The sequence below is a fragment of the Tenrec ecaudatus genome, chromosome 14, assembly GCF_050624435.1.
Source record: "Tenrec ecaudatus isolate mTenEca1 chromosome 14, mTenEca1.hap1, whole genome shotgun sequence".
Classification (NCBI taxonomy): Eukaryota; Metazoa; Chordata; class Mammalia; order Afrosoricida; family Tenrecidae; genus Tenrec; species Tenrec ecaudatus.
The window spans coordinates 47003407-47023415 of NC_134543.1; the positions used below are offsets into that span (position 1 = coordinate 47003407).

The following is a 20009-nucleotide window of genomic DNA, read 5'->3' on the forward strand; positions in this document are numbered from 1 at the left end:
GCTCTGTGAAAGCATCGCTACATTTTTTGAAGAGCAAGGTGCGATGATGTTGAGTTTATTTCTGTTTCATCGACATAGATTGAATTCTTCTTTAATGTGAGGTACAGTGCTTGATCCTGGGGCTGGAGCCTCAAAGCTGAACAAGACAGCATCTCTGCCTTCAAGGAGTTTAAGGGACACAGGTATGATACAGTAAAACCACAAAGGGAAAATCCACTTATGTATATACTTAGACAAAATCAATAATCAACCTCTCATTGCCCTTTAGAGTGCATATGGATTTGCATATACAAGTCTTGAATATACATGCTTAAGCAAACATTCTTTAAGACTACTAAGTTGTCACAGAGAAAGGTTTTATTCCTGATAGCTTAGACTATATGGATAACTTAGTAGTGTAGCTTTCGTGTTTTTCTTTATAGCATCCTTGAGAAGTCAAACAGCATGGCTGTAGTTTCATTTTCCAGAAAGAAACACAGAGAAGCTCTCATCTGAATCTAAAGTAAGTTGTGTAATGAACAAGAGTTAGACTCTAGAGCAGCGGTTCTCAACCTTCCTTATGCCGCGACCCTTTAATACAGTTCCTTATGTGTGGTGACCCCCAACCATAAAATTATTTTCATTGCTACTTCATAACTATAATTTTGCTACTGTTATGAATCCGGCAACCCCTGTGAAAGGGTCATTTGACCTTCAAAGGGGTCGAGACCCCCAGGTTGAGAACCGCTGCTGTAGCACTGACTAGTATCACTGTAGGGCTCTGCCTATTAAGACAGCTCAATGTTAGTGGGGCTGGATTTGTGGAGGATAATGGAGAACCTGCTGAGAGGTCAACACCGAGACACTGAACAAGATAAGATTGAGACAAAGAACATGAGGTTAAGAGCGGCTTTATTAGGGTAGGGAAAGAGCTCCTGGGAGGGACGGGAGATCAGAGAAAGGGACAGGAGCATCTTGAGCTCCTGGGCAGGTTCTGAGACCCAACAAGTTAGGTCAGGGAAATCGCAGCTTGTCGGTGAGGCGGTGGGAGGTATATAGGGGTCGAGCTAGGGAGGTAGACGTTGACAGCAAGAAGGGAGATTTTTTGCTTGCAGTCAGGATGAGAGCATGGGAAGTGCCTTTGTTGTTTGCCAGCCTCCTTCCTGGAGAGCTGGGACAGGGGCTGCACAGCCTTGGTCTGGAGAGATAAGCTTCTTGGAATGTTGGGGCAGAAGATGCATACTTCAATAGGTCATTTATCCTCCCGAGAGGCTGGAAATGGGGGCCTTGAAGTTCTATCTTCCTGAGGAGCCAGAGAGGAGATGGGGGCTGCCTAGTCCGGCCCCGGCCCAAACACATACCAATCATTTGGTAAGAGAGGCTCAAGAAGGATCATGTAATATTCAGTAAATGGGAGGGTAGTTATGTGTCTGGTCCTTTAGTTTGCTCACCAGCTGCAGGACAGGGTATTGTCATCATACTCCTTTAATTCAAAGAGAGCACAGGCCTCTCCCCCTTGATATGCACAGGATGTATTGCAAGACCCTCATGGATGCTGGAAGCCGTGGATAGATCCAAACCCTGTGTCCACTGTGCTTTTCCCTATCCACACATAGAACAGATACGCAGGGTGCATTCACCCATCAGATGCCAGCAGGGTAGGGCGCCACCACGCATCCAACTGTGTCTTCCAGGCTCATGCCCAGCCCCAGCAGACTAGCAGGAAGCTGGCCCTGAGATGGGTGGGATGGTACAAGGTTTCACTGTGCTGCTTCCAATGACAAACAATGGAAAAGTTTGGGGGCTGCTGGTAACTGAAGCTGTGAAAAGCAAGACCAGCTCCAGAGAGCTTACTGTCGTGTTGAAGGAAAGGAGGGAGTCCCAGGGGTGCCCTGAGTAAGCGCCTGGCTGCTAGCAGAGATTGAACTTGACCAGCTGCTTTAGGGAGAGCTGCTATCACAGAGATTACAGGTTTGCTATCACAGAGATTACAGGTTTGGGAGTTCTACAGGGGACAGCTCTACTCTATCCTACAGGGTTGCTTTGCATTAGGGTTGACCTGATGGCCATGGGTTTGGGTTTCATTAAATAAATATGAAAGGCAAAGGTATACTAGGGCCAATAGTGGTATCAGTAATCAGGAGTCTGAACTTGGGACCTAAATCAAAAGCTCACTTTATGCCTTTGTCTTTAAAAGGAGATCAAAGTAGTTCCAGGTTGATATCAAATCCTGACACCCCATAGAAGCGAATCTAAATCTGCTCAGGGAAAACATTTGCCCAATTAAGACCCATAGGTTCCCTACAGCTTAAAAAAAGGAAGCAAACATGAGAGTATAATGAAGGATTCATGTACTAGCAAGAAAACAAGCACCATGACTGAGAGTCTGCAGCAAAGACAGGCACTTGATCTGCGCACTCTCTACCCAGGACCTCAGATAAAGAAAAACTGACCATAACACCATCAAATACGAAAGGTTTCAATAGATGAAAGATTGAAAAAAAAAATCCTTATGGAGCCAATAGAAGAAGTGACAGAGTTTGTCTCAATTTCTAGTAAAAAAAATGACTAAGATATTGGGGGAACCAAGGGGACAAAAGAAAAACAGGGCATGACATTGTGCATGTCTTGTGGGTACGTCTCTTTCTAAGGGTGTAAGCTTGTCAATGGAGCACTGCACAGAACTACAAGAAAGATGGCAGCAAGCAAGGAAGTGAAAAGGCAGTGTGAGGTATCTGCGCCTGGAGCACCACACGGCACTGACAATGAACCGCTCTGCTCTGTACAAGGAAATGCATGTAACGTACGCAGTTGGAGTAGAAAACGCAGCAAGTTCCAGAATAGTCATTGCTGTGACCATCGGTCATTTCGTGCGGCATTCCGAGGAAGCAGGAACTGAGGTAGAAGAGGACCACGCCGACGGATGCGATAGCAGTGCTCCCTTTGCCGTTCTGACGTTGAATGATGGGCTCTCTGCGGCTTATTTCATTATGCGAGACCGCGTAGACATGGCACATGAATTCTCTTGTATGTATGTAATATGATCTGATAAAGATGGTAAGGCCTTGCGCTGTGGGACTAGTTCAGACTTTAGAAACATAATAAGATTCGATCAACTCTTAAATCAGCTTAATGTCCTGAGCTGCTGCTGGATTTTGTCGTCTCCCCTCCACCCCTTCCCTGAAAGCTTCTGGGATCCTTGAGCCCCTTCTGATCTCCGGAGCCAGCTGCTGGAAATTCACTTCACATGGTCAAGACAGGTGTAGCTTTTTCGTTCAATTGGACGCTCCAGTTGACGGAGAAGCATCGGGAGAACGAGAGCCGCTCCTTGCGTAGGGCATCAGCGGCGGTTTGCACGGTGGGGATCATTTTGCCACAGTGGCTTTTGATGATACGGTGCCAGGGAACCACATGACAACAAGTGTTTCCTTTAGCGCTCATCCTCTGGGAGAGATCATGGCTATTTTCTGCAGAGAGGAAGCGAGAGAAGGAGGGATCTAGGCTGAGTCTTCTGCCTGGTACCTCGCAGTACCCCTGTGGAGACAGCGGAACTGGCCTGTGCGTTTCCGAGGCTGGAACATCTTCACGGACGGAAGCAGAAAGCCGCGTGTTTCTCCCGCAGCGTGGCCGGCGGGCTGGAGCTGCTGGTTTTGTGGTTCGCCGTCCATCGGGTAACGCATTCCATCAGATGGCGCTGAGTTTTTGTTTCTCTTTCTTGTTGAGTGACCTTAGGGGACCCCTCTCCTTGACCCCCACCCTTCCGTGTATCCCGCCTCTTCTTCACTTTTTAATTGGTTTGAAAAGCCCCTGAAAAGAGTCTGGGCCCTTAAACCTAATGAGTAGGCAAAAACTAAGAATCCGAATTCGTCCTGTCCCTGAGGCGGAAGGTATAGGTGAGACCAGTTCTTGTTTAAGTCCGTGATAGGCAGGTTGTGGCGAGGAGCGAGGACGGCCGCTCTGGGCCTTCCTACCCCCCATTGTTGGGAGGACACATTCTCAGCCCGGGGGCCTTTCTTTTTCAACTCCGGGATGCTCTGTCTTGCAGAAATCTAAGGCAGTCTACAACACCCCAAACGAACCTCACCGCCATCGAGTCAGTGCCGACTCACAGCGACCCTGTCGTCTAAGTTGTGATTAAAAACACAAGTGTGGAAGCTGAGCCCCTTTGGGGGGATCTGCCTATTGAACAGCGAAGGGACCTGGTAGCAGAGTGGAGACTTCTCAGGCTGTGGCGACAGGGCTCAGCCTCGCCCGTACCTTCTCTTGATCTTGTTGGGAGTTAACATCTGACCTTCGTGCCCAACCAAATGAAGACTCTTGGTTTTTGGGAATTTTAGGCAGGAGCATTTCCAATGAGTAATCAAGACAGACCGATCTGTGATCTTAGCTGTCTTTGAGCCATTTCCTCCCCACGGTGACCCCTGTGTGCAGAGAAGAACTAAACGACTCCATGGGGCTTCAAGGTGTTGGCCTTGCAGCAGCAGTGAGCCTGACCTGTCTTTCAAGGCACCTTTCAGAGATTCCATTTGGCTAGTAGGCAAGTACTTATGTGTCTCACCCAGGGACCCCTGACCTGGGGAATTAGAAGTTCTGGATCTGAACAAGTCCATTTTAGTTTACTCCAGGCAATTACTTCACCAGCTAAATAGACTGCAAGTAAAGCAAAGCTGACAGACAGAACTTTCCCCGGCTTAGCTAGTACTGTTCAGAGCTCTCCCCCCGCACTCCCCCCAGCATTTCGTGTTCCTTAGAAGAAAAGGTTGATGTAAGATCAAGGGATTATATGTTATGAAGTAGCTGTTAATAGATATCAGAGAGTGACCAGACAGATAAAATTGGCTCAGGCGGGGGACTGCCCATGCATACTCTGCCCCTGCCACGTGCAACAGGACATCGGTCTTTGTTGAGCTATGGGCATGCTGCTCAATACTACTGAGTGTCTCTTGGCTAACTGGCACTGTTCACTGACCTTTCCACGTAACATTTCACAGTTCTAATTTCTAATCTTTCAGTCCACTTCAAGCACAACCACTGGATACTGATTCATGACCTAGTTCTCCTCGCATGCTGCGCTGTCTACTGTGAGGACACTGAAGGTCAGTTTTTGGTGGACACTTGAAACCGGGTGTGCGCTAGAAGGTGTCAGAATTCTTGACAGTGGACATGCGAGCAGACACTCAAACATGGTAAGAATCCTATGGGGAAATCCTTCAGCTCCATGGCCAGGAACCTCAGGTAGTACCTGCTGGTGTGTCCTGAAGGCCAAGGGTGGCCTTCTTCAAGGAGATGCTGGCTGAGCACGTGCCCAAAGGGAACTTTGCATAGTGTGTTCTCATGTGTTAGGGAGTGACACGGGTGCACTGTGGTGGTGGAAGGTGGGGGGAGGGGGCAGATTTGCCCGTCAACTGGGGTGGCTTCTCAGAAAGTGTTGTTACTGTCCTTTGCATTGCTGGCGCATCACTGTTGGGGTGATATCATGCAGCAATCTGTTCATATCAACCCGGGAAAAAGTTAGCAGGGTGCACTTTTTGTTCCAGAACAAACTCTGAACTCTCAGAGCCCTCCCTCTGGGGCTGTCGTGTTGTCTCAGGGATTCTCAGGACAAAGGCACGTCTTTGAGCCTGGCCCCTGGGTGTTGATTTGTGAGGTGTATCTGTCACACATGAGAACCCAACGTGAGCACTTCCCTTCACTGGTTCATTTGTTTTAGGGGGCGGTTGGGGATCCTATGACTGTTTGGGGCACTGTTTTATTTGCTGAGCGTTTCTGATGAGCCACTGTCCTTTGTACTCAAAGGTATCCGTGACTCCGTTACCTCTCTTGGGTGCAACTAGTTAAGAGGCTGGCTGAGAGAGAAGTGACCTTCTCATCAGTTTTTCTGACTGGAACATGACTCAACCGCGAGTCCACCTTGTGCCTGTTGGTCCGTGCCTTTCAAGATTAGCCAGGAAGGTGTTGATAGTTGTTCACTAAATGCTTTTAAACGAGATCTAGCTAGTTGTTAAGAACCTGCAGCGACCTCACTACTTATGCATTGATTAATTAATTTACTCATTCAGCCGCTACCCACTGAGCACTGCAGCTTGCCATGAACCGTGCTAGTCACTGGTGTTAAACAGAGGACAGAACTACCCTTCCTTTAGCCAGGATTTTTCTACATCTCCCAGTCAAGCTCCTATAAAATGTCTGATTTCGCTAATGAGGAAAGATGAGCCTGAGTTTTTCTTTTGTTCCAGGCCTGCATCCAGGGTAAGATGACAGACACACTACTCAAGTTGTTGAACAAATACAAAATAAGTGAAGGCTGCTGGGAAGTAAGACAATTCACTGGCAGAAAAAACCATGAGAGACTGAGGCTCGACTGTAAGACTCGTACTCGTATGAAGCCTGTCTTCTTCTCACCCTCTTTTTTTTTTCTTCCAGTTTCTTTCTTTCTTTTTAAAAAATCATTTTATTGGGGGCTCGTACAATTCTTATCACAACCCATACATCCATCCATGTGTCAAGAACATATGTACATTTGTTGCCATCATCATTCTGAAAACATTTGCCTTCTATTTGAGCCCTTAATATCTGCTGCTCATTTTCCCCTCCCTCCCCACTCCCCCTACCTCATGAATCCTTCATAATTCATAAATTATTATTATCTTGTCATATCTTACACTGTCCGACGTCTCTCCCGCCTTCTTCTCTGCTGTCCCTCCCCCAGGGAGGAGGCTATATGTAGATTCCTGTAATCAGTTCCCCTTTCTACCCCACATTCTCTCCACCCTCCAGGCATCGCCACTCTCACCACTGGTTCTGAAGGAGTCTTCTGTCCTGGATTCCCTGTGTTTCCAGTTCCTATCTGTACCAGTGTACATCCTCTGGTCTAGCTAGATTTGTAAGGTAGAATTGGGATCATGATAGTGGAGGGAGGAAGCATTTAAGAACTAGAGGAAAGTTATATGTTTCATTGTTGTTACCCTGCACCCTGCCTGGTTCATCTCCTCCCCACAACCCTTCAGTAAGGGGAGTCCGGTTGGCTACCGATGGGGTTTGAGTTTTCACTCTGCACTCACCCACATTTTCAATGATATGATTTTTTGTTCCTTGATGCTGGGTGCCCGGTCCCTTCGACAGCTCGTGGCCACACAGGCTGGTGTGTTTCTTCCATGCCTCCCACCCTCTTTGTGGCGCTGCGGGAACTCCTTTCTTCTGCCGCGGCGTCTTTAATCGTATAAGTAGCTGTGAAGTGAAGAGTGGGGATCGGTAGCACCTGGAGATTGGAGGCTTAGTTCTTGCACCCCACATGTAATTCAAAATCCCTCAATCTTTTGCAGAGCAGTTGTATACTACTCCATGGAGTGGTTGTGGAGAGAGTACTCTCCAGTTTTATTGTCTGGCGCGAGGAAGACATTTCAATGTGGGCATTTCAGGACAAGGAAGAAGATAAGGGGAGGGGAGGGCCGATCATGGTGGATTTGTATGGGAAGTCTCAGGAAACACTAGACCCTAGCAATGTCTTCCAAGCCCGATGAAGGGGGCGCAAACTAGTTTGGGTGCAGCCCTATCTTGGGGAGACAAAATGATGCTGTTAGAGGCCTTTGGGGACCTGTTTTACTTTTTTATAACTGTATATTTTCAAGAGGAGGAATTAATGGAGGGGATCGAGGACCAAGTAGATGTCGTCTTCGATGGGTAGTCATGGTCTCAGAACAATGTACAGTAGTGAACCGAAAACCCGGGGCTTAATGACTCTGCCCGTGTAGCCCTAGGGAATCTGTGTAACACTAACACAATTATCCCGTCAACTATAAACCATTTAGGTTAGTGGGGGAAGCAAAGGGGACTAAAGGCAATTTCAGGATACTTCAGAAGTAAAGAAAGATTCTTTTGCATCCACGATCCATTTCTGAGGACTAGAGGATCCCCAATAGCTTCCTCCTAATCCACTGATCCCACCACTGCTGCTCTGTCCAAATAGCCTCCAAGTTCTCTTTAATCAGGGACCCAGGTCCATCTGTACCATCTCTGCCCTGTCAGCTACCCTTCCCCAGCTGGGCTCTCCTGCGCCCATCTCTGCTCTCTCTGCTCCGCGCCTGCACCCTCACAGCTGAACGTGGCGGCAGAAAGACACACAGCTCTCTCGCTGGCTCTCCCGTTACATTTATGATGTCAGACCTCCCGCGGGACCCTCGGGCCGCCCGGCCCTCCTGCGCATTTCTGTGATAACTCGCTCACCTACTCTCGAAGATGACTGTGCCACACGCTGTCCTTTCGCCTCAAACTCCCCGCACTTTTCTCCCCCCCCCTCGTTTCTAATTTGACTGAGAAATCGAAGCAACGAGAAGATAACTTTCGCACCTTCCCACCACCAAGTCTGCCCACCTCCCTGTATGCGTGCCTGCTGTTTGCCTTCCCGCCTGCTGCAGTGGACGGTGTGTCTGAGCCAGTCCTTCAGTTTGCGCGCAGGATTGCATCTCCTGCCTGCCAGTAGTAGTAAATAAGTCAACCAACCTTGGGTGATGGCCGGGAGCTCAGGCAGCGTAGTGGGTTACCCTTTGAGCTGCTGACCAAAAGGTCTGGGGCTCTAATCCCCGGGGCTCTTTACGAGAGAAAGATGAAGCTGCCTATTCTTGTAAAGATTTAAAGCAGGGTCCTCAAGCTTTTTAAACAGGGGCCAGTTCACTGTCCCTCAGACCGTTTGGAGGGCTGGACTATAGTTAAAAAAAAAACTATGAACAAATTCCTACACACACTGGATGAGTCGGCTGCTAAGCAGGACAGACAGCGGTGACAAAAACACCCGGCGGGCCACATGTGGCCACGGGCTGTAGTTTGAGGACCCCCGATTTAAAGTGTCAGAAACCCAAAGGGCACAGTATACTCTGTCCTACAGGGTTGCTGTCAGTCAGGAACCAGCTCGGTTTTCCAGTGTGTAGTGGCCACTGTGGACCTGGCGAAGGGGCCCTGGCAGTGCTGTGGGATGACTGAAAGGTTGGCAGTTCAAATCTACTCCCCTTCTCCGCGGGAGCAATATGAGGCCTTCTGCTTCCAAAATGGTTTCCAGCTTCAGAAACCCCAAGCAGCCATTCTACTGTGTCCTGTAGGGTCACTATAAGTCTGAACTGCCTCAAGGCAGTGGGTGCACTTAACTGAGTTCGAAGTGCTCTGTATGTTACCTAATGTAATCCTTCCATTCACCCTTTGTGGTAGGAACAATGCCAGTTTTACAGATAAGGAAACAGGCACAGAGAAATCCAGTTACTCGTCCCAAATCAGCCATGATGCGTCCACATGGGTGACCACTGTGCCCTACGACACCTGCCCTAGGACAGTGCTGCCACAGTTGTCCCCTCTCTCCTGTTGTCAAAATTCCCCTTTACCACCTTATTCATGAGCTTATAAATAAATTTGGACTGACCAGTTGCTGTGGACCCAGATCCCGGCCATCGCGTGTGCATTAGAGTGGAACTGTGTTCAACAGCTGATTTTTGGGGAGCAGATCACCACGCCCCTTTCCCAGGTGTCTGGGTTACCTGAAACCCACAGCCTTGTGGTTAGCAACCACCCAGCAACTGTTAAGGACATTGTGATTTTTTTTCTATTTTCCCACTCTGCCTTTGAGCCTCAGCTGCATGCATACTTCCTAATCTCTTTTCAGCTAAATGTCTTATAAATTTACACATACACACACACACACGCACATTTGCTTTATCTACTAACCTTTAAAAAATATTTTCTTATACTACTTCAATCTGGTCTTTGTCCCAAGCCTTTCCCAGAAACAGCTTTTGCCAAGGCCATGAATGAATTCCAAAATGTCAAAGTCAGAGGGTCAGTCTCCGTCTCAGCCTCTCAGAAAAGCTGTATTTGCCAGCCATCACGCTCTGACCCCACTTTCGCTCCTGTCTCCTCTGCTGGGGCTCCCTCTGCTGGCCAACTCGAGATGTTGGTTTGCTCTAGACTTGGCCCTGCACCGCTTTCTCTTTTGCTGATCTCACCCAATCCCAAGGCTTTACACAGTTACGTGTTGATGAGTCTCCAGTTTTTATCCGAGCGCTGACCTTCCTCTACACTGGCATCATGGTATCTGCCTGTCGCAGGCATCGCCACCACAGAAGTAGCCTATGTCAAATAACGTTCTTGACTTTGCTCTTTCTCCTCTGATCTCATTTTAGTCAACCGTCTAACACTTTTCCCTTTTGCTAGAGCCTGAAACCTCGTGATCCACCTCAGCTCATTTCCTCATCACCCTTTCCATCCGAGAGCTGCTTTCATCTGCAGCCCGTCGCCCCTTTCAGCACGACTGCTCCAAGTGCATCTGTTGCCTGCACTTGGAAACAGCTTCCTCATGGGTCTTCCAGCTTCTTTTCTTACGCTGGTCTGTTCTCTAGCCAGAGCCACCTTTTAAAAACAATTGGGTTATATTCCTCTCCTGCTCCAAATCTCCAATGTCATATTTAAAATAAAAGCCAGAGGCTTTGCCAAGGCTTCAAAGGGCCTCTGTGATCTAGCCTAGCCCTTGCTACCCCTCCTAGTTTATTCCTGATCATTCGCTCCTTCCTGCCTTGGCCCCACTCACTCCGTCTCTGAGTACAACAAGCATACACACTTGCTTGTGCTCTTTCTGCTGTTCAGAATGCTCTCCTGCCTGCAATTATGGGCCTCAGTTCAATAGGAGCACTCAGGATTATAGTACCGTCTCTGTTCAAACTTTGCCTTACAGAGAAGTCTTCCCGATCTTCACATCTAAAACAGCAGTGATGTTGCTATGAGTACAGGAGCCTTAGTAGTGTACTGGTTATCCATTGAGCGGCGACTGGGAAGACCAGCAATTCTAAACCACCAGCCTGTCTGAGGGAGAAAGATGAGGCTCTCTACCCCTGTAAGAGTTGCAGTCTCGGAAACTCACAGGGGGCGTTCTACTGAGTGCTATAGAATCGCGAGTCGGCATTGACTCGATGGCAGTGAGTTTGGCTTTGAGTTTGCTTGCTGTGAGTCAGAAGCCATCCGATGGCAGTGTGTGGGTTATTCTCTGGAAGAGGAGCTCTAGTGGCACAATATTGAACCACTTGACTGCTAATTGAAAGGTTGGCTCCTTGAATCTACCAGCTTACTCAGTAGGAGAAAAGACCTGGCAATCTCTTCCTGTGAAGGTTACATGCTAAGAAAGCCTTGTGGGCAGCTGTACTCTGCCCTTCAGGTTTGCTATGAGTCAGAATGGATTATTTTAAAGAAAAGAATATATCAACTGTCTTAATTTCATAAGAGACAATATGAAACATAATATTATGTAAGGAACACACAGTTGCTTTGTCATACAGTTCAAAGTATATACAAACCGGAATACAGAAGTTGAACACCGGAGTACCGACAGCAATTTTGAACTTTAGAGAAACTTGATACCTAAAGTGTATATGATTCAGATATTAGCCAATCTGAAAACTTTCCTTAATACAAAATGGTAATTGAGTTACAAAAATTTATTATTTTTACTAAACCAGCTATATAAGCATTTAAGATCATCATTAAGACTCCACGTTAGAATTTATAAAAGATTAGCTATCAAAATATATCGGCAGGCACTTTTATAAAGGAACTACTCACTGCATTACAAAAGAGTCCCTACACAAAATTGCATGAGCAGTTGTCCTATTTTCACACTCTGATAAATAGTACATTAAATTGGTTATAAAATCCTCTTGGAAAAAATTTGGTAAACATGTTGAGGGTTTTTGAAAAATCTAACCACATTTTAATGGCTTGTAAACATTCCATTCTGTTGAAACCCAACAGAATAAGTAATGTATGTTTGAATGTATACAGACTATAGATTCAAAGCACAAAATATTATATATTTTTAGAAAATGCCCATTCCCAGAGTAACCAAAACCAAACTATTTTAAAGAATCACATTTTTAAGTCATAAAAATATCAAACTTTTAGATCGTTATTTCTGTTCTAATAATTTTATAAAATCACAACTCCAGTTATGTATCTTGTGTGCATTTGTGGACAAGGCCTCACAGAATGTTACTCTCTCCTCAAAAAACACTCTCAAGTTCAATACACTTTTAATGACCCACATAAAAGACTTGGCAATAGAACAAGTACACATGACCAGGATGTATAATTCACATATTTACTTATGAGTTGGTTTTTCTTTTTACATTTGTAGTTTAGGAGCTCTTGGCAGAATTAAGAACATGTACACACACACTACTGTAAAGATGAATTCCAGGAAACAGTGATAAATGCGAATCTTGAGGGTACATTTATGTTTTTAAAATTTCACTTCATCCAATTTTCATTTTATCTGCCATTTTGTATTTCTGACTATTGTTATTTTAGACAATTCAGATTGCTGCAAGTTCACTTCCTGCGTCTTGAGTATAATTTTTGCAAAGCTTCCAGTTGCGCCAATAGCCTCCTTGAGACTGTTTCCTTTTTATCCCCCGTCACTAGATTTCTTGTAGAAGATACTGATCTCTGAGTTGCAAAAGCCTAATGTGTTAGCCTGGGTTGACTAGATAAACAAATCCAGGTACCCTCATATATGTATAAGAAAGAGCTTTATATCAAAGAGTAATGAGTAATTAAGAAATTAAGAGTAATAAAGAAAACATCTCAGCCCAGTCCAGATCCAGTCCATAAATCCGATATTAACCCATAAGTCTGATACTAGTCCACAAATTCCTCTTCAGACTCATGCAGCACATGCAATGGTGCTAAATGCAGGAAGAACACAGGCTGGTGGTAAAGTCTTGTGGATCCAGTGGCGTTGGAAGCATCTCAGCATTGGCCTTGTTTCCACGTGGCTCCTCCAGCTCTATGAGTGCCTCTCCTCAGCAGGAAGGTGAAACAGAGAAAATGTGTGGTCCGTCTCCCAGGAGAAAGAGAGGAAGTTCCCAGAGGCATCATGAGAAGGCCTCGCCCACAAGGTGACGTCATTAGGCTGTGGCCTAATGGACCGTCTGGACTCCACTCCTATACTTACCTTATGTACTTGTGTAGAAGCCGAGTTTTTCAGCACATTTTTAATGCCGTTTTTGTGGTAAAATTGGGTGCCTCGGCTGATGTTCGGGTCGGCTTATACTTGAGTATAGACGGCATTTATCAAGTTGATGTGAAATTATGTAACTACCACACCTAAATAAAAGGCTTCCTTTTTGACCTTTTGACTTATAGACCATCCTCCAAATAAAAGGTAATCCACCTAATTTCTTTTCTTTTTCAGATCATTTTATTGATGGCTTATACAAATGATCACAATCTATACATACATCCATTGTGTCAAGCACATTTGTACATTTGTTACCATCATCATTCTCAAAACATTTTCTTTCTACTTGAGTCTTTGGTATCAACTCCTCATTTTCCCCCCTCCCTTCCCACCCCCTCCCTCATGAACCCTTGATAATTTATAACTTTTTTTACATTTCTTACACTGACTGCTGTCTCCCTTCACCCACTTCTCTGTTGCCCGTCCCCCTAGGAGGGGGTTAGATGTAGATCATTGTGATCAGTTCCCCCTCCCCCCCATCTTCTCCTTACCCTCCTGGTATTGCTATATTCATTATTGGTCTGGAGGGATTATCTGACCTGGTTTCTCTGTGTTTCCAGCTCTTATCTGTACCAGTGTTCATTCTCTGGTCTAGCCGGATTTTTAAGGTAGAATTGGGATCATGATAGTGGGGGTGGTGGGAGGAAGCATTAAAGAACTAGAGGAAAGTTGTTTGTCTCATCGGTGCTATACTTCACCCTGACTGGCTGGTCTCTTCCTTGTTACCCTTCCATAAGGGGATGTCCAATTGTCTACAGATGGGCTTTGGGTCTCCACTCCGCGTTCCCCCTCATTCACATTGATATGATTTTTCTGTTCTGGGTCTTTGATGCCTGATACCTGATCCTATCGACACCTCATGATCACACAGGCTGGTGTGCTTCTTCCATGTGGGTTTTGTTACTTCTCAGTCTTTGGCAGTTTTAATCACAGGTAACATGACGTTGTAGGTCTATTTTGTATCTGTTTGTTTGCTCATTGTCTATCTGAGTAGAATGTTGCTTCCATGAATGAAAGACAGTTGCTGTAACCCTGAGTCTGGAACGATTAGGTACTCAAATAATGGGATTTTTGGAATAATGGCAGATAGTAAGTCCTACCAAGTTAAAGAATGTTCAGGGGGATAGTGGTGGGATTCAGCAGGTTTGCACTGGTTCACCAGACCGATAGCTAATTTTTGTTGAGTTCAGCGAACTGGTTGTTAAAAGTGCACTTGGAGATGAGCCAGTCAGGGTACAGGGTAGCAACAATGAAACATGAAACTTTCTTCTACTTCTTCTTTTTTATTTATACAAATGCACTCTATTGTTTCAAACAGAACAAAAGAGGCTGAAAATATTTGCATATAACAAACTGTAGTTTATAAATGTAATCTTTTAGAGGTGACATAACTAATCATTCAGGGATTTAATTTGCCTTTTTCCTTTGTTCAAATGTCTCTCGAGCACTAATATTTCAAAAGAGCACATCTGGCATAAAGTGTAACCCAGTGACTCAGAACACCGGAAGAACTGGTAGAGCAAATCTGACTTTTCCTCTAAGTCATCTTTAGTAAAACCAAGGTGATCTTTGGCATAGATTCATACTTAAAGGCATTAATATTGCATTTAGACCAGTTAAGCAACTATACAAATAGGTTGAGAACCTTGAAAATAACGTTCAGAAGTCTTGATGTTCAGGACCGCCGTATCCTCACCTTCCTAAATGCTTCTCCCCCTGCACTATCATGCTCCCAATTCTACCCTACAAATCTGGCTGGACCAGAGGATGTACACAGGTACAGATAGGAACTGGAAACACAGGGAATCCAGGACAGATGAACCCCTTGGGACCAGTGGTGAGAGTGGCAATACTTGGAGGGTAGAGGGAAGGTGGGGTAGAAAGGGGGAACTGATTACAAGGATCTACATATAACCTTCTCCCTGGGGGAGGGACAACAGAGAAGTGGGTGAAGGGAGAAGTTGGACAGTGTAAGATATGACAAAATAATAATAATTTATGAATTAGGAAGGGTTCATGAGGGCGAGGGTAGTGGGGAGGGAGGGGGAAAATGAGGAGCTAATATTAAGGGCTCAAGTAGAAAGTAAATGTTTTGGAGAATGATGATGGCAACAAATGTACAAATGTGCTTGACACAATGGATGTATGTATGGATTGTGATAAGAGTTGTACGATCCCCCAATAAAGTGATTAAAAAACCAGTGCACTTGTGATCGGGGTTCTCTCTAAAATGGACAGCTGGGCATCTTAGCACAAATATGCACTCCTTATTCTTTTTAAGATTCTTCTGAGCAACAATGTATTCTAAGCACCATCGTAGTGGTCATTCCACCAAAGGTGTGAAAAATTAGACGGAACTATGCTAATAATATTTACTTAATCCATTTTTCATAAGACTCATTATACTTTTGATGAGATACTCCATTTTTATTCCGTTCGTGTTTGTTATTTCAGTAAACAAACATACAACGTCAAGAAAAGAAAGTCCCAGACAGCCAGAGGGCGACATGCTGTCATGTTTCAGCTTTGTGTTACGCCCCTAGTTCCCATGACGTGCTGTGAGTGGATTATGCGACTCCTGACAGTGTTCAAAGAGCTGACAACATTGTCAGCACACGTGCTCTCCGTTCAGCAGACGCAGAGAGGGTCTTCCACAGATGAACATAATGCGTTCAGAGAAGGGAAGTTGCCTGTTTCTAATACATCAAACACAATGACAATGGTCTGTTGGACCTAGTTCTAAAAAAATGGGATCCTACGCCTACAGTGAAAAGATGGTTAATGGGATGGGTGGGAAAAAAAAAAGAAAAGATGGTTAAGGATAAATCACATAGCTGTTGATGCTCGAGGACAAGCTAAGAACATTGCAAGTGAAGATGCCAATCAAGAACCAGTATGGAAATATCTGAAATGTTTTATTGTTTTTTGTTAGGTATTATTTAATATGTTTTAATTAATGTTTTAAAACTCTTATAACATAATCTACCCTGTGTACCTCTTTTATAACTCTTAAATATTAACTGTATGAAATAATGAACTTTTCAGTAAAGTCATTAGGGCAGTGAGCCGGCTCTTAAATTATTTACATCTCACTTCTGCTTCTAGATCTGTCTGTTTTTTCAATGAAAATTGAATTATTGAGTTGATTTTAGTTCCAAGCCTTTCAGACTCAGAACTAATCTTTTATTTTCTAATGATTTTGAGTTTTTTTTCTACAATGGGATCACTCCAAATATGATCCACTCTCGAGCAGCCAGCAGTGGTACTCAGGCACCACCCAGTCCTGCTGGTTGTAGGGCTGTGGAGGTTGAGCTTCATGTCTGTTTCCATGTGTCTGCAGTTTTCTTGACTCGTCTTTGCTCTGCATGGGAGAGGCCGACAGTTGTACCTGAGATGGCTACTAACGAGCTTTAAGACCCTGACTTCCTAAAGTAGGACCTAGCCTTTGTGAACTATGTTATGCCAGTTGACCTCGATGTCTCCTGGAGTTTCCACTTTCTTGAATGTTTTTTGTCCTTCTGGTCTCTCCTCAACCATTTGATGAGTTTCTGGCTGTAACAATGCTGTGCTGAGAACCAAGGCGAGCAACCAAAAGGAAAATAGGTTTTCACTAAGCCTGGTGGCTCCCAGCAGGGAATTCGGGGGTGTCTTCGTGGTGAAGTTGGGCCACGAAATTCCTCTTCCTCGGAAAGAAATGAACATGGCTTGCTCAGCCCCCTGGTGGCACATTGGTTCGATGCTCAGCTATTAACTGTAAAGGTGGGAGATCCATGGGAGAAAGGCTGTAACAATCCGATCCGCTCCTGGGAAGATTACTGGCTAAGAAACCCTCGGAGGCAATTCTGGTTTGTCATACAGGGTCACTGTGAGTCCACATCCGTCTGTCTACTTGGCACTGAGAATGGCCCATCATAAGCGTTGCCTCGTCGATGAAGGCATTCATAGTGGTATTTCCAGTTGTTGCATTGCTGTCTTGGATCAATACCGCGTTTCCTTCCAGGGGTGGACTGAGGAAGTTGATGCACTTGTTCCCAGGTGCTGGGGTCACTTCTCTGTAAGGAGAACAGGATCCAAGAGGGAATTTGTGTGCTTTCCACTTAACATCGCTCCAAGTTCCAGTCACAGGCGAGGAAGGAGACGGAACATCATGCCAAGATGATGGCTAGCCTTGTTTCATGATATCTCTAGGAATTGGAACAACTCCCTTTCAGTTTGTGAAGAGTTCAGTGTGCTCGCTAACGGATAAACCTTCAAGAAGGGATATTTCCTACTCTTGCCAGTGTGACTTTACTTACCACTTATATTACCTGAACTTTGACTCCCAACAAACACGATACCTAATCATTATGTGACATAACAATGATTTTGAAAGTTTATGATACAGCCACAAAGCTCAAAGTGCTCAACTTTGACCATGACATGTCTCTAAACAGACTGACCATGCTTATTTTGTAACATTTTAATCATGTCAAAAGATTCGTTTGTGTGAGCCTGCATTCACAGTACTTACTAATTTTCCACTCTGTTTTCTTTTTGCCTAGAGGGAGAAGAAGATGAGGAGGAAGAGGAGGAAGATGAAGAGGACGAGGATGAGGAGGAGGAAGAGGAGGAAGATAAAGATGCAGACGCCTTGGATGAGAGCTTCGACAGTGACACTGAGCTGCCTGGGTTTACACCCCCTGGTGTCACATCCCAGGAGCCTGGCCTAGAGCTGGGAAACATGGGCCCATTGGAGGGAGCCACCTACCAGGTACCAGATGCCATCAAGTGGGAGCAGCAGAATCAGGGCCTGGGTAAGAGTCATTGACATTCCTTCATTGGCATCAGTCTTTAAACAAATGCATTCTCTGTGTTTATGGGTACTTTATTTGTGGAAAAGTTATTCATTGCTTAAATGCACTCCTATTTACATTCTTAAATAGCTAGGCTTCAGTCTCCCAGCTACCCATTAAGAGCATGTTGACCCGATCTTTAGAAGGAATCCCACCTGTCTTCCCAGCAGGGGGCAGTTGAAGGTTTAGGAAGGTCTCTACATGGGAAGAAGATGATGCGTGTAACCGATAGACCAAATATGCAGCATGAATGGACTGCGGCCCTAAAACAAGTGTCTATTGTTGCCCTCTGTTTAGAATTTATACAGGAAACACTGCCCCACTCCTTGGTGAGCATTTGACCACCTCCACACCTTTCTAAGGAGCTTTGATGGCATGATGGAGTCATGGTTGGGCTGCTAGCTGCCAGGTTGATGGTTGAAACTCACCAGCTTGTCTGCTGAGGCTGTTTGTGCCTGTAAAGATGAGGCTGTCTGGTCCCATAAAGATTTACAGTCTTGAAACGATATAGAATTGACTCCTAAGGAGTCTGGTTTGGTCTTAGGCCTTTTCTACTTGCTCTCATCACAAGCACACACAGCCTCCTTCCAGTCCTTTGTGCCCAGACATCCCCATGCTTACTTCCTCTTGGGCATGGCCCACATTTGCAGTGACGGCCTCTGGGAATGCAGACTGACCACAACTTGGCACTCCATAGTCCGACTCTTTCTTGGACTTTTCAGTAGAAGCCATGCATTGACCTCTGTCTGAGTGCTTTCTTGAAACATCCTCCTCCTGACTTGAGGCAAACTCACCTCTTCTCCAGAGAAACCCCTTTTCTAAAACCCTTTGCCTCTAAAGTTAGGCCCCTCGATCCTTCAATATAGCAAGAATTAGGTCCCAGCATCATATAACCAGTTTTTGGATTGTTCATTGAAAAGTGTTTTCTAGATTATTTTTGTACCTCAGTTGAAAACTTACAATTTAGAATCTTGTTACATATGATTTCTTAAAGATCATTTTTTTGAATCAGCAGTGAGAAAGGGTGAGCTCACAAAAGCAAGTTTGAAGGGGGCAAATTACAGTAATTTTATGATATGATTGTGTAATTTAAAACAAGTTTGTTTGTTTTTAAGCTCAGACTACATTTAGTAAAACCTTTCAAGGCTTTTGATCTAACATGGAATTCTTTTCACAATCTTTAGTATGGAAGAAACAGGAATGGGGGTATTTGCTGCCATCATCTCTACTTTTACAGGATCTCTTGATGAACTGCCCTTTAGACGAGTAATTTCTTTAGCTAGAAAACCTAATTTAACATCTACCATCCTTTTGGCGCTCTGCAAGCACTGGCAACACAGAGAGGTGCCCTGGTGGGTTAAGTGTTGGTTTGCTAACTGCAAGGTGGCTGGTTCAAACCCTTTGTGGGAGAGAGGTGAGGCTGTCTGCTCCCTGAAGATTTACAGTTTTGGAAACAGTAAGGAAACAGTTCTACTCTATCCTCTATCCTCTATCCTCTAGGCCAGACTCAACTGGATGCCAGTGGGTTTGGTTTTTTGGTTTAGGGATGCAGAGATAAACAAGGCAGTGCGTTGTTTTTTTTTTAACTTTAGAACTCCTTTCACAAAGATTTCTGTGCAGGCTGAGTGAAGTCTGTAGTAATACAAGTGGATAATAAGCTACTAGGACTTTCAGAGGTGCAGCCGTGGGTTTTTTGCTGCACCTTCAGAGGTGCAGCCATGGGTTTTTTGCTGTTCTTAGGAAAGAGAAGTGATGAAAATCAAAGCCACAAAATTAAAATTATGAAAGAGATCAGGCTTGCTGGTTATTTAGAGCTGATGGAGCACCCAAGACATTGGCCCTTGATTACCCATTGGGTTTGGAACTGACCCTGTGGCTCAATTTTCAGCCCAACAATGGTCAGGTCTTTTTTTTAAAACGTTTTATTATGGGCTCATACAACTCTTATCACAATCCATACATATATCAATTGTGTAAAGCTCGTCTGTACATTCTTTGCCCTAATCATTTGCAAAGCATTTGCGCTCCACTTAAGCCCTTGGCATCAGGTCCTCCTTTCCCCCTGGTCAGGTCTGATAAGAACAATAACACTGGTCACACATGCACACCTTAGAATAAGTGACCGTTTGGGATTAAAAACAACAAAAGCC

General features: G+C 45.0%; 1 protein-coding gene across 2 annotated transcripts in view; it reads left to right on the forward strand.

Annotated features, from left to right (window-relative positions):
* Positions 1–20009, forward strand: part of ARMH4 (armadillo like helical domain containing 4) — a 157805-nt gene that overhangs the window by 39275 nt on the left and 98521 nt on the right. For both annotated transcript variants that reach the window (XM_075530529.1, XM_075530528.1), the window contains exon 5: positions 17569–17820. In XM_075530529.1, coding sequence (XP_075386644.1) covers positions 17569–17820 — 252 coding nt within the window. The remainder of the gene's footprint in view (positions 1–17568; positions 17821–20009) is intronic.